The 15,315-nt window shown below is 37.9% G+C and overlaps 1 protein-coding gene across 2 annotated transcripts in view; it reads left to right on the plus strand.

The window, feature by feature from the left end:
• Positions 1–15,315, plus strand: part of CDK6 (cyclin dependent kinase 6) — a 139,851-nt gene that overhangs the window by 58,799 nt on the left and 65,737 nt on the right. Inside the window, exon 4 of one of the 2 annotated variants that reach the window (XM_054991415.1) lies at positions 3,732–3,899. The exons of the other annotated variant lie outside the window; for it this stretch is intronic. Within the exon in view, the coding sequence (XP_054847390.1) occupies positions 3,732–3,899 (168 nt within the window). The remainder of the gene's footprint in view (positions 1–3,731; positions 3,900–15,315) is intronic. 2 annotated transcript variants of the gene reach the window in all.

The raw sequence follows: 15,315 nt of genomic DNA on the forward strand, positions 1-15,315 counted from the left end.
GTCTCCACAGCAAGTTTAATCCCCACCCCTCAAGCATCAGTGTGTGACTTGAGGTGAGGAAGGGGTGTGGTCTGACATTTCAGTGCTAATTTGCTTCCTTCACTTATTGCTGTATTGACCTTCAGGGATTATGGAGATAGCAACCTTCATATGCTTTTTCAGCATCCTGGGATCCTCCTGATCCCTGGAAAAGCTAAAAGTGTAATGGGCACCCAAGTTAAGACCATATTATCCTTTTGATTGTTCCCATCCCCATGATCACTTGTCATGGAGTTCCCTCAGTAATAGTTGGCAAAGTCCAAATAGATTTTTTTTAGCTTCAGCCAGCTGATTAGAGTAAAGTTTGAGCATTTCTGATCTAGACAAATTAGCTTCTTATCTTTTCTATGAGGACTATATGTTTTACATGTTAGTAGGCAAGCTAGAAAAGAGATATGTTCTAAGTTAAATATGTTAAATGCTTCACAGAAATGATGTCAGGATTATTTTAAAAAATCTGTATTTGCTCCTTTTTTCTTTTTGGGTTCTTTTTTCAACAGGTAATGTTTGCAAAGATGTTGCTCCATCCTGCTAGACAAGTCATTCTTCCTCGGTAGAGTCGATAAATACATAGATTCACTTATTTGAGCAAATTTGATCTCCTGAGTCTGAAGCTGCTTGCAAAAGCTTTTTCCCTTTGGTGCATTGTTTCAGCTTCCTAATCACTGACCAGCTGTCTTGTTAGTGAATAGAACTTGTGGGCCCCTTGCCATGTTTCATGTGAGGTCTTGGCTGGGTGGCTAAGCAGGCAGCCTGCAGCCACTGTCAAAGCAATTCAAGAGGTATTGGCACAGCAGTGCCCCCATTAATTTCTGTTTGTCACATGCTGTCATGCAAGTTACACCAGAGAGGAAATGACCGTTGGGGGTAAAAAGGGTGCTTGTGGCACTTGGTCCCCTCCAGACATTATCCCTGAGGTAAAACAAATGGATACAATTAGCTGCTGTCCACAAACAGCTGTGAGGAAGGAAAAACCCTGATCTGGGCCCCAGAGCCATGTGTCTTTCCTGTTAGTGAGGAGAGTGCTATCAACATCTGCCATATTTTAACCCCTAATGGAGGTGTTAGGCTCTGTTGTAAACAGCCAAATTAGCAACCAAAAACTATAGCATTGAGCTAGTTGACATGTTATAGAATATTGTGTCACAGCGTAGCTCAGGCTGCAAGGCCTTTAAAGTATGCTGTTGCACAGTTTGTAGAGCTCTAGAGCAGGACTCTGCTGCCTGTGGTAAAGAGCCCAGTATGGCTCAATACCAAATCACATATGGCTCTTTACAAAATAAAATAAAATATTTAATTTGAGGTATCTTGAAAGACTAGATGAGAGGCTAGAATAACCAGTATTTATTTATATTTACTTCATTTATGTCATGCCTTTCTCTCCAGTAGGGACTCACACATTACTTTCCTCTATTTTATTCTCATAACAACCCTGTGAGGTAGGTTAGACTGAGAGTGTGTGATAGAGGATAGAGCTGAACAGTTGGCAGTACTAATCTAATTACAGATTTATACCACTGCACTGAGTATGTTTATTACTAATTGAGAGACCTTGTGTGTACCATTTCCTAATAAAGAACTTGAAACAACCAGTGTTTGGGCTGCAGAAATTTTATGGATTATTAATCATGTTAATAATCATCAACTTTACTTCATCATTTTGACATGGTGAATATAATTTCTTAGGTGCACAACCCTGTCTGCCAAGAGTGGCAAAGGTAAAGACTGCAAGTCTTTAACTTGACAGTTGCCCTAGGCTCATTCACATAATAGATTTTCACCAGGTGAAATGTATGTGATAAAATCATTGTGCTGATTTTTCCATCGCAGCAGTGAAGATGGAAATGAGGCCTGAACAGAGATTTATGTGAAGAATGATCTGAGCAAAGTTATTACAAATCTCAAAAGAATTTTAAATGTAAATCAACTTTGGAACTAAATTTTAGTCAAAGAGAAGCATTAATTGAATTTATATGTACTCAGATGAAAATTGAAAGCATGGTTGTTGTGTAAAGTGTGTGAATACACTTCAGTAGCTCTGGAAATATTTGATGCTGCCATCTCGGTTGCTTAAATGGTGACATCTCCTGCATAGCCTTGATGTCCCCTAGCAGCATAATAAGCATTTTATGATGCCACAACAGGAAATTTTTAAAAACCCTGCATTAATTGGTGGATTTGTCATTAAGGAGCCAGAGCTTATTTAAAGCAAGTATAACATGATTCAGAGAAGGACTAGATTAAATTATTAGAGGCCAAATTGGTATATGTCTCCCCCCCCCACCCCAACTGTAGAGCTGGGACTTTTTTTTTAAAGGGACATGTAATTTTCTCTATTCCAGTATGAATTTCTTCTTTACTGATGTAGTAGAATGTGACAGAAGAGAAATGACAATAGCCTTACTGTCTGAATTAGAGAAAAATAATTGAATGGGAACAATCAGTTTAAAGCTTACTTTCTGAAAACAGTCCTATATAAAAACGATAAATATTTCATATATATATTTTGAGCCTCTCCCTTTCTTTCGGGACCTCAGAGGGCACAGCCTAGCCTTCACCTGCCACCTGCTGGGCACCCTAAGTTCCCAGGCTACCCACAGGGGCGTATCTCATTATTAATTCTTCACCAGAATTCCCTGCCTTGTAGTTGTTCATCTACTTTTTACAGACTGTTCTCATGCCCCCCAGGCACCAGGCATCCCCCCATTTCCTCACAACAAGGTACTATCAGGCAACAATAAAGCCTCTCTTGTGTCCCATGTAACTACCAGATCCATAAGGCTCCCACAGATTGCAGTACCTTCCTTCAGTTATATTGTGAAGGCCAATGGCCATGTGCAATAAAACGAATCTACAATCTACCTTCCTTCAGTCTCCTTACACTCATCTCTGAGAAAGTGGTTTATGATACCCTCAGCCCAGAGCCTCTCTGCCTTCTCAGGGCTGCCTAAATAGTCTCCAGTTGATGTGATGTCACTTCTGGGCCGTTTCCACACGGCTCTCCGCTGCTCGTAACAACCCGGAAGATCGTGCAAATGACGTCGCGCAAATCTCGCGTGAGAAAACGCGATCTTCCGCGTTTTTTGCGCGATCTTCCGGGTTGTTACGAGCAGCGGGGAGCCGTGTGGAAACGGCTATGGTTTCAGAAACATGGCCCCTATAACTATTTATGAAAGTTCTGAGTTGTTGTGATTTTCTTGGTATCTTGTGTCCAAATTTGGCAGAAAAATTTACCTGTATGTTTGGTAAATTGTAAAAGAACAGGAAAAAAATGTAGTAGATTTAGCAATTCTTTCATATGTCAATTGCTAATGCAGAAGTAGAATGACATTCTGATTGTGAAATCTATGATGGAGGTTAAAATGTTTTGAGAGTGTTATCTTTGCAGTTAATTCTTATGAAGTCAGTAGAGCATGGAATTTTATGAATTGATTCAATATAGAACTGGTTAATGTGCCAGTCTTTGTTGCACGTGGTATATATCACCTTGCAAACAATAAAAGCATATCCATTTGAGTTAGCTGGTAATGATTTGTAGTTGTAGTTGTTTTCTAGCATATTTATGTAATTTGTTGGGCCAATATAAGTATCCATAGGCAGACATACAACAGACATATATGTTACACAAAAATAGATGGAGAAAGTGCTTTCTTTCATGTCTTCTGATCAAACTCTTGATTGCTTACTCTTAGGACATGATGCTGCAACTGCTACGAGGGCTTGATTTTCTGCATTCACACAGAGTGGTCCACCGTGACCTGAAGCCGCAAAACATTCTAGTAACCAGCAACGGACAGATAAAACTGGCTGATTTTGGCCTTGCACGGATCTACAGTTTTCAAATGGCTCTTACCTCTGTGGTAAGTTTCAGTACATCTTAGGGCCAAACTACAAGTTCATGTTTTTAAAGAGATCCCTGCAGCCACATAGCAGTCGCTGGGAATGGCTTTTAAAAAATAAAGCACAGCCCAAACAGGCTCAGAATACCGCCATGGGTGGGGGGGAGGAATGGCTCTTGTCACCCCCCCAAGCTCTTTTCCCACACCAGCTCTGAGGGGGGGGGCATTATTTCTCAATTTTTGATGCTCCAGATGCCCAGAATACTCCACATGGAGCAGCAAAAATGGGAAGGAAAATGTCTTGGGTCGGGGGAGAGGACCCAAGTCTTTAAATATACAAATGAGTAGTTTGGCCCTTAGTTCTCTTCCAATCTAATTTTCTGATTTGTCTTTTGCATAGATTTTGCTTATTCAGTTTAGAACTCCTTAATGACCAACTGGAACATTTTACAAAATTTTATCCAGTAGCTGAGACCTAGGAACTCTGGCTAAGTGGCGCTAACTCTCATAGTTCTAGTGCACCAGTTCTAAGACAGTCATGATAGTTACTTCAGGCTTAAAACTGAACTGGTTTTCACTCTGTTGTTTAATGCAAACCAATCCATCATAGATAAAGAGAGATGCCACTCTGTGTCCAAAGACAATAATATCCAGTAATGGTTTTCAGTTGAATAGCAGGAGTTTAGGTTCTGTGTGATGCTCATCTTGAGCAATTATCAGACTTTTTCCACTTCTTTGTCCAATCCTGTTTTGGCAATCTCAGGGCTAGAAGAGTTTGCTTGTCTCTAGCAAAAAAGTCCCTCCTAGTCAAGGGGAGAAATTTATTAGAACTTGAGTTGGAGAGCCTTCAAGTTTCTAAGCTTTGAGAACTGATGCCCTTGTCTGTTTATTTTACAATATGTCAATTTCATACTTATAGCAATTAATATTTTAAATGATTCTGAAAAGGGGAGTGCTTAAAATATTTATTTGCTTAAAAAACCATATTCCACTATTAGAAGAATCATGCAATGTTTTAAATCAACACAAGAGGATAAAGTCAGAAAACAAAACGGTAATTTTTAAGCTCAAAATGACTGTATTAAGCAAATGAAATTGCAAAAAAATCTTGCAACATTTACAGAAAGCAGCCAAAGATGGGCCCTTCCTCACATGCAAAGGAAAGTTATTCCAAAGCTTAGGGATTTAATGCAGATTCTTGCTGTCACCGTTCTAAGTTTTCATGATGAGGGCATATGAAGCAAAGCTATAGCACATGACTGCAAATAGCACATAGGCTTATCTCTTTATATAAGCCTTCAGTCCTTCAGGCCCTGGCCTTTACAAGACAGAACTAATAACTTGAATTGGTCCTAAAATCAAACTAGTAGCCAATACAATTGACTAGGGTTAGATAGGACCATGTTCTCCTTTGCCCATTAAAAGATAGGCAGGAGTATTTTGCGCCAACTGAAACTTTCATCTTCTGTAGCAGCTACTCCATGCAAAATGCATAGCAGTTATGCTTGAGATAGTTAAAAAACTTGCAAAGTCTCCTTGATAATGTAACAAGCAGAGCCAATGCAATAGATATTACAAATAGGATTACTTAGGTGTAGCTCTGACTTACTTCTTAGAAGCCTGAGTCCAGGAGCATATGAATGGAGGAGCAATGTAGTATGGGATAACCAGATATAATTGCCACCCCAAATTGTATGTGAGCCTCACTGGCATTCTGTAGGTGGTCACACACAGCCATCAAATAAAGCTGTGCCAGTGTGGATCTTGTAGAATCTTCCTTTCTTTTTCCTTTGTAATTTGTCTGTACCTTGCCTAGGCAGTTGCGGTCCACAAGATCTACTTATTACGTCATTGTAGTCCAGTTGCATTGTTCATTGTCTTGTTACAAGTGCATTTTAAAAAAATCTGTAATCTGCATTGAGTTACAGCAAGAAAGGCAGGATATGAACATAATCTTAGAACTGCATGCTTAGAAAGGAGCCAATAGGTCATCTAACCATTTATTTATTTATTTCATTTATATCCTTCTTTTAACCATAAAGTCCCCATAGCGACTTACGTTTTAAAATAAATTTTGAACTCCTTTTGGTCACCCTGCCCCCTTGCTGCCAGACAGACTCCCAAGAATTATTATATAAAATATCAATTCACTCCCAAGATACATCTTCATTCTCTGGACATTTTCCAACCTCAGTCCTTTCTAGGGGAACAGAAAGAGCTATGAAAGAAAGAACTTAGCGAGCCCTACTTTACTGGTATTGCAAATAGATAACTTCAAAGCACTTTATCTGTAAAAGTTACTTCCTTCCCAGACAGTCAGAAATTCTTTTGACAGGTGGCCATATTGCTGCCATTTGCGATCCCGTAGAGCTTCATCTGATAAATGAAAACCTCAAAATAAATGGACACATGTTTGTGGAAACAATGCCAGTCCCAGTTGTAGCAAGGCTGAGAACTGATAGTTCTATGGAGAATCGTATCTGGCCTTGTTCTCAGATGGAGAAGAATGGAGTAGCCATTCAATATCATATAGGATTATATTGCCTTGCAAGTGTTTGTGCTGACCCTTGGGAAGCTTTTAAAAGGGCTGCATGGTAGAAGAGACACCAAGTGACAGAAGGCACTTGAGGCAACCAATTTTAGAATGAAATGGAGATTAATTCACTACTGTATTTTTCATTGGTTAGAAAATTTCACAGTGAAGGCTAATGTTTTCAGAAATAGTATCTAGCTTCTCTATGAAAAGTATGAGGTTGTATAATGTTACCAAAATAGGCATGGTAATAGTCAACATCTGTTAATGTAATATTCTTCGTTGCTTATTGATCTTCTTAAAGAGAAAATATTGTTTTTGTGTTTGGCAAAGCAAAGTAACTGCTTATATCTTTCTGATCAAGGTAGAAAAAGTTTTTTGCAAGTGTGTTGAAATAATTCATGAATATTTAAAAGCAAATATGCCTCTATAAACTCCATATGCTTCTACATAACTAACACTGGAAATTTATCATGTTATTTATACTACACTTCCAAAATGTGTGCTTTAGATTTTTCTGAATCAAAAGGAATATTCCATTTTGTCCAAATCCATGTTTTGAAAGCATTTATGTTAAATTATAGTTTTAGAAGAGTTTTTAGACTTCATGAAACGTTGAGAGGGAAACTGCCTTTAAGAAAAAGTTGATTACATTCTTTCAACAAAGAATTTTTCTAGTATTTACCATTTTAGAGAAGTTTTTAATTTATTTATTTACTGTACTTATAGTCTGCTTTTCTTATTTTGACTCAGAATGGATTACAAATTAAATTAAACAATGTGATAAAAGAAAACAATAAGACATACCATAAACAGTGCAGCAACTGGATAACGAAATTCAAAACTAATGCAGCCCTTCAGACCAATTCCATTTATTACAACCCTATTCCCTTTATAAATTTTTCCTCCTGAACATCTGAAAACAATGCAGCACAAACAAGATAATACATACAGCAAATGATGCTATAAACTACAACCATGTTGCCTATATGGAAATGCCCTCCTGAGAAGTTCCATTTATTACAACATATTTCCAGTGAAATCTTGAGCAGAGTTATTCCAGTCTAAGCCCATTGAAATTAGTTGGCTTAGACTGGAGTAACTCTGTTAAGCATTTCACTGTTCCTTTATAGAAATGCCCTCCTGAACTATTGCGTTTCTATCATCTGCAGTGTGATAGAAGTGTAGGAGCCTTCTTGACTTTCTCAGCTGGGCCATCCCACAAAGTGGGAGCCTCAACTGAGAATGCTTCAGTGCTTGTGGATTTCACCCATTTGCAGGGTGGCACCTTCAGAAAGCTTTGCTCAGATGTGCACAGCTGACTCATATAGGAAGAGGCAGTCCTCTAAATATGTGGGATCTGGACCATGAAGAGCTTTGTAAATGATGACTGATACCTTGAATTGAAAGTTTTTTTGAATGTATCTTCAGGATAAGTGTAAAATTGACAAATTACTTGTATGGGGTTGGAGCCAGTCAAATTTTTCACCAGTCACACTTAATTCCTCTCCTTACTATTGCTATTGTCCTACATGGTTTTTGTACATGCAAGTCTTGTGATCCCCAACATAATGTTTTTGGTGGTCAAAGGAGAGGAGATGCTTCCTCCCATTTTCACCGCTGGAAGAGCTGGTTTGATCCAACCTATAATATTTTGATCCAACCTATAATTATTTGCTTTTTGGCAGAGTGGGAAGACACGCAAAATACTGTCTATTTTGGTTTTTAAACAAGGAAAGAAAGTATAATATAGTTCAGCCATTCAACTCAACCCCCAAAGGTTCATGTAATGAGACATTTGTTTAAGTGATGGTTTTATTTACATATGGGTAGCTTTGAGGAGCATGCAGTGCATTTATATACAAGGATATCCCTTAATTAGATTGTTCTCTGTTTCTGGTAGAGTTTCTCTTCTTTTAACATAGATCCAGTGTGGTTATAGTGTTGGCCTTAGACCAGGAAATCCCAAGTTCTAATCTCTTTCAGCCAGGGATTGCATTATAGCTTACTTCAAGTGAAGATGATACTGTACTTGAAAGGGTCATATCTGATATATGTACACTGAGCATGTATTTATGCCTGCAGTTCATGCAAAGATGAAATCTACTCCAGGCTCTGTAGAAAGGGAACTAGAGTAGAGACATGTCTAGGAGAGCCACATTAACCCCATTTGAGTAGAGATGGACACAAACAGGAAAAAAACGAACACGATGTTCATTGTTTGTTGTCATCCACGAACAGGGATTCACGAACATCGACAGACATGACATGTTCACGAACATGTTCATAGTTGGAGGTTTGTGGGAGCCAGAACGGCCCCCTTGGGACTTAGCTGAACTTGAGCCAGGGAAAGGAGTGTCCATGGGTCTCCCCCTTTCATGTCATTTTCTCTTCACAGTGGCAAAAACTGGACTGTCTGCTGGAAGCTAATTGAGGAGTTACAAACTGACCTTCCTAATGTCCAACACCCACCAAATTTGCAGGAGGCATAGTCCTCACTGTCTTCTGAGAAGACCCCCCAAGTTTCAGAGAGATTGTACCCCTGGAAAGGCATGATCCATGGGTCTCCCCCTTTCATGTCATGTTCTCTTCACAGTGGCAAAAACTGAACTGTCTGGTGGAAGCTACTTTGAGGAGTTACAAGCCAGAAGGAAAGCCAGAAGGAGTTCAGACAGAGTTCAGACAGTCCATGCCTATGTTACCAGGGGAATTGATTGAAAGGCGCCAGACTGTCTGGCTTTACGAACGGCTGACAAACGCCACGAAGAGAGCTTGGAACAAACACATGTTCACTGGGAACGGGGCCTCACGAACAGCTTGCTCGCGAACAGCGGATTGGGCTGTTCATGGCTTTTTTTGTTCGTATTGCTGTTCGTGCCCATTTCTACATTTGAGTACATTGGTTCAGGTTTCCAAAGATCTCACAGGCCCAGTTTTGGCTTGTCACCCTGGGAGTGGAATGTGCAGCTCAGTTAATTAAGTGCATCTATGAGCTGTTGCTCTGACTAGATGTCCTTGATGGACAAGGGAGTCTTGGCTCCACACGTCCTCCTTCTCTGTTCTCAGGCTAGCAACGCTGATAGGGAAGTATGCCCTGATTGGCTGACAGTACTAGAAAAGATGGCTCCTCACTGCACTCATCATTACGCTATACACTCCACTGAGACTTTGTTGGATCATTCTATGCTACCTTATTCCATCAGTATGTGAGAGACTTTTGCTCCATGCAGGCCTGAAATGACCTGACCTGCCTGGCACGGTTTATGGACTTTGTTGTGAGTATGAGCTTCAAGCCTTTTCAGAGAAATGCAAGTTAGCAAACTTATGTTTTTAGTCAGATAGCTCTAGAAAGAATAGACAAGTGGTTTATTTTATTGCCTTTTGCTTGTGTCTTAGTAGAGTGGTTCCTGCAACCCTGCATATACTCTCCTAGGCGAATAAACAACCATTATATTTAAACCTGTGTCTTGAGTTACTGACCAGCTGTGTGCAGATCCACCCAAAGTAAAGAACGCGGAAACTGGGAAGTCTCAAACAAAACCAGGTAGTTCAACCCTCCAGGAGGGCTTCTAGGGGTCTGAGTGGCTGTGTGTGAGCAGCACTTGGAATGATGGCCAGGGGGTTGAATGCCTAGACAAGACAGCCATGGGCATCATAAGAATTAATATATATTGAAGACTGAACAAAATGTCTCCTAAGGGCAAAAATACTTCCTTGTTTCTACTTATTCTTTACCAAATAAAATATTAGGTTGGCTCAAACCAGCTTTTCTGCTGGTGAAAAAGAAAAAAAACCATTTTCTTGGCCACCTAAAAGAGCTATGCAGAGAATAATGGGCTGCACATGTACAAAATCCATGTGGGATAGAGACTGTCATATGTACAGGAATTATGTAAGATTGAGTGAAAAAAAGTTGGTTGGATCTAACCCATTTTTTCCTTTGGGGAAATTATGCTGATTTTATAACTGTCAAGGGGGTATATTGCCACATTCTAATAATCAGCATAAGAAATATGAAAAAAATCACAACGAATTTTGTTGGAATCCCATCTTTCTATCCAATCAAGGTTCTCAAGATGGCAAACAGTTTAAAAGGCAATACAAATTAGCTTTAAAAATTCTACATATATAATTACCAGGAGGGTCAGTAAAGGAACCCCAGAAAATTTAGAAAAGTCTGCACCCACTGGCAGAAGAAAGTGATAAAGGACAGATGAATCTCTCTAGGGAGGGAATTCCACAGTTTTGGTACCATAACCACAAATGGTTGTCATTCTTTGGTTGCCATTTGTCTGGTCTCAGATAACCTGTCTGGCCTCAGGTAACTTCATCACACTATCGTTCAGCTTCACTATGTCAATGCAGAATATTGCTATCAAAAATGCAAATGTGCTGCAACCCTTGGAGTCCTCCTAACTGATAAATTGCAATTTGGTTAGCCCTCAACAGAACATAAGATTTGGCCTAAGCTCTGAAATAAGAAAAATGGTGGAAAATACACTTTCAGCATATTTGCAGAAAAATACACAAAGGGGAGAAATATTTTTTGGTAATATATGATGGTGTTTTTTATTCTTTACACACATATTCAGCCTTTTACAAAATGATAAGCAGCTTTGGAGATGTACCTGTTTCAGTGTTGAAGAGAGCATAGTCAAAATATACTAAGATACACACTCAGTACCTTATTTATTAAATACTTACTTGGTGCAAATAGGCCATATGCAACAAACGATATAAAACAACACATATGTATCACCCAAAGCAGTAACATAAACATCAGCCACAAATCTGTTCACCTTCATTGTCACCTTGGTTTGCCTTTTGTCTCTTCTTCCACTATTGGCTTCATGTGGTTAATGAATACACAATTTAGACATTTCAGAGCAATGAAAGCATGGATAAATTTAAACAATTTGCTAATTACAGACTCAGTTTACTTTATGTAATTTTAATGCTAGAAATTTTAAATAAGTAGAGGCCCATCCTTCATATCAGTTCTTGTGGGAAAATATGCATCAGTGACTTACTGGCACTGGCTGTGGAATGTGGCATTTAAAAGTACCTTTTTACAGTGGGAAAGAATTTGGTCAAGAATAAACAGTCTGACCTTGTTAAATGGACCAAAGTCTGCACAGATCCTAGTTCCAGAAAGCTAGTTTCTACCAGACTGTGAAAGGAAGCTCAGTTTGCAATTAATGCTGTTGGGACTGGAGGAGCAGCTTGAGGAGAATTCTGTGAGCAACAGAGTGCTAAATATTTCTCTTTAAACTACAAGACCATGTCTTATATTATTGTCATGATATATTCACATCACATTTGGGAAGAAATCAACTAAAAAATCCATCAAAACTTAAAACTAACTTAAAATGTCAGTCATTTTGAATGCTTAGTAAGAATGAAACAATATTATGGGCTTGCAGCACAGGAGGGATATAATCTCTGACAGTTGCTTGGCCACCACGTGTTGGACCAATTGAAGTTTGTGGAGTCTGGACCATTTTCAAAGGCAGCCCCATATAGAGCACATTACAGTAATTTTACTTGGCAGAGCATGGTTCACGGTGTCCAGATCATGCGTTTTTTGTTACATATATATTTTATTTTAAAAGAGAAAACAAAGTAATGGTATAAAGGTGGTTCAGAAAAGAAAAAAGGGATTGTACAGTATATTTATATAAATCAAAAATAATCTCTCTATATAAAGACAAGTGTCCTAACTGACTCATCATTGCCCAGCCTAAACCCCTGGACCTAGAAAATTGAAATTTGGGGAGAACATTCCTTTCATGATGTAAATACCAACTAAGAAGGGATTTTAAGAAATTTGCTCCCTAAGGGGATAAAAAGGAGTAAAATGTGTTTTCCCATAGGGATACAGCTTCCCTTTGTGGCTGGCAGGCTGCTGCCTGCTCCCTCCCCTGCCCACTGCCAGCTTGGCCACTCTTCCCTGATTGGGCCAGTCTTTCAAGGTTATTTGCATATGCGGCATGATTGGTTCTCCTCACCCCAACATTCTAAACAGTATGCAGTTGCTATTGGGAGTCATTGAATGTGTCCTGAGGTAAAATGCACCTTCCAGTCTTCCCCTCTAGGGTTGCCAATCTCCCTGTGGCGCCTGGCTTTTCTGTGTGGCTGGCAGGCTCCTGCCTGCTTGCACCCACCCCTTCCCTGATTGGTCAGCTGTGGAACTCTGTGTTCTCAGGTGACAGGAATTGACTTGAGGGAGGACTGCTTCTCACATGGGCAGTTCTAAGTGGCCTGCTCCAGAGTGAGCTCACCCCACAGCCTGGTGATCCCAGCACCTGAGGGGAAAACCACCAGTGTGGTCTACAAAGAGGTCCTTCAGTAGAAAAAAACCAATTGTACATATTTTTCACTTTATTTATTGCACTACAATCTTCCTTTTAAAAATCTCTTCAATAAATGTTACATTTCACTTCATCAGTTTTCGGCATCAACACACTTCGCTTTATTCAAACACCTTTGTGAAGCTCAGGTACTATGCTATTATATTACAAAACCAACTTTAAAAAAACCCCACAAACCAAAAAATGTTACGTACCACTAAATATTATAACTGAATTTAAAGTGGTTAAATACCGTAGCGAAGCACAGGTATCAAGCTAGTTATATATAACAGAAAATATAAAACAGGAAATATATCTCCCCAACATACCCTTCATTAATTTTTTAAGACACTATCTAAATACAGTGGTACTTATGTTAGGGTACATTTATGTTCAACATGTTAAATTTTCAAGTTTCATAGCTAATTTGCTTTAGAATTGCATTATTGGTTTCAGCATTACTACATATTTAATGTGACAAATATATATATATCAAAATACAAAAAAGTCAATTATATATCTCATCACATGATTCTAAATTTGTCTCCTGCTTTCATAACACACATTCCATCTCTCCTCAAATTTTGTAATAGATCTACTTCTCAAATAGGTTATTAATTTCACCTTGCTGCATATTCTGCAAGTTTATTTTCCCATTCATCCAAACTTGGACAGATGTCTGATTTCCATTTTGCTGCATAAATGATTCTAGCTGCTGTCACTATATATTCAAATAACTCTTCCAAAATGTTTGATAGTTTGTTAGGTAATATCCCTAATAATGTATTCTTGGTTTCTACAGAGAAATTAAATGTTAATATATTCTGCATTTTCCATGTATTTCCTTCCCATATCTTTTTGCTTTTTTACAAATCCACCACATATCTTGACATTTCCAACATTTTCCTTTGTAGTTTTTGTCTACTTTCTCAATATCCTTTGAAGTAATATACCATTAGAAAAAAATTTGTTCCAATTTTCTCTTAATGCCTGACTAGCAGTAAACTTAATTCCTTTTCCCCATATTGGTGCATAGATATTCTCTAAAGTTCTGCATCCATTTAATCATACAATTTTTTTCACTTGTTCTTCTGTTTCTAACTGAAGTAATAGCTTATATATCCATCGTAGTAAATGATCTTTTTGTTTTGTAATCAGCTGTTAGAACTCGGTCATCTCTTAAAGCTCCACCTTCCTTCTTAATAATCTTCTTTAATCTTGAAACTGATTGGTAGTATAGTAAACACTGAATGTTAATTCATTCATCTCTAATACCTTGCCAGGACTTGATTTTCCCGACCATTTATCATATTACTGTATGTTTAAAAACCCTTTTATTTCTCATATTTTTATCATGATAAGCTTCTATTGGGGACATGAGCAGAGAGTTTGGAGGACTCAGTAAGTTCCGATGTTTGAACCATATTCTCAAGAGTCCATCTCTGATTATATGTTACAATCATTTTGATTAATTTCTTTATCCATAAATAATTATGTAAGCTTTCATCTAAGTCTGCTGATTCAAGTTTTACTATTCTTTGCCTCGATTTTTTAATTCAGTCCACAGTCCAGACCAGACCTGCCATATGATAATATAATTTTATATTTGGTACTGCTAACCCTCCTCTCTTTTTCTCATCTTGAAGTATTTTAAAACTTATTCTTAGTTTCTTGCCATTCCAGGTAAATGTATTTATCTGTCTTTGCCAATATTCTTTCTTCTATATGTATAGATATATTTTATTTGAAATAAAAAAAATTATTTTGGCAATACATTCATTTTATTACTAAAATTCTCTCCAGCCACAAAATTGTTAATTTTTTCCATCTGGCTATCTACTTGTATTAATTTCCAAATCTTCTGATGATTGTTTTTAAAAAGATTAAAATTTTGTCCAGTCACATTTATCCTTAAATATTTAATATCAATGATGGCTACTGTGCATTCTGTACTCTTTATAATGTCTTCTTCTTGTTGCGTTAAAAATTTCGTTACCATTTTTATCTTCTTCCTGTTAATTTTATATCCTGATCCAAATTCTTCAATATGTTGCATTACACGCTGTAACAATTTTTGTAAATCCAAAACTGTTAAGACCACTTCATCTGCATAACTTTTCATTTTAAGTTGTGTCATCCACTTTTATTCCTTTGATCCTTGTGTCTTATCTGATCTTCATAGTTAAAATTTCTGTCACTAATATAAATAAAAAGCTGACAGAGGGCGACCCTAAGTTGTTCCTTTTTCAATCAAAATTGCTTCTGTAAATTTCCCATTTATTAACATTTTTTCTTGTTGATTCAAGTATACACCTTGCATACAGTTCCAGAATTCCAGGACACATCCCATATTCTGAAGTATATAAAGTAAAAAAGGCACGGTGCTTTATCCTTTTTCATATTTTTTATTTTCTGGAAGATTTCTTAAAATTGTTATTGTTTGATTTAAAAATTTGTGTATTCTTGCATAAACTTTGTAATAAGAATATTTTAAATATTCTTGCCAAATCATGCCTTTCAAAGAACTTGGTGAACCAGCCAGAGGTGATAAAAG

The sequence above is a fragment of the Eublepharis macularius genome, chromosome 11, assembly GCF_028583425.1.
Source record: "Eublepharis macularius isolate TG4126 chromosome 11, MPM_Emac_v1.0, whole genome shotgun sequence".
Classification (NCBI taxonomy): domain Eukaryota; kingdom Metazoa; phylum Chordata; class Lepidosauria; order Squamata; family Eublepharidae; genus Eublepharis; species Eublepharis macularius.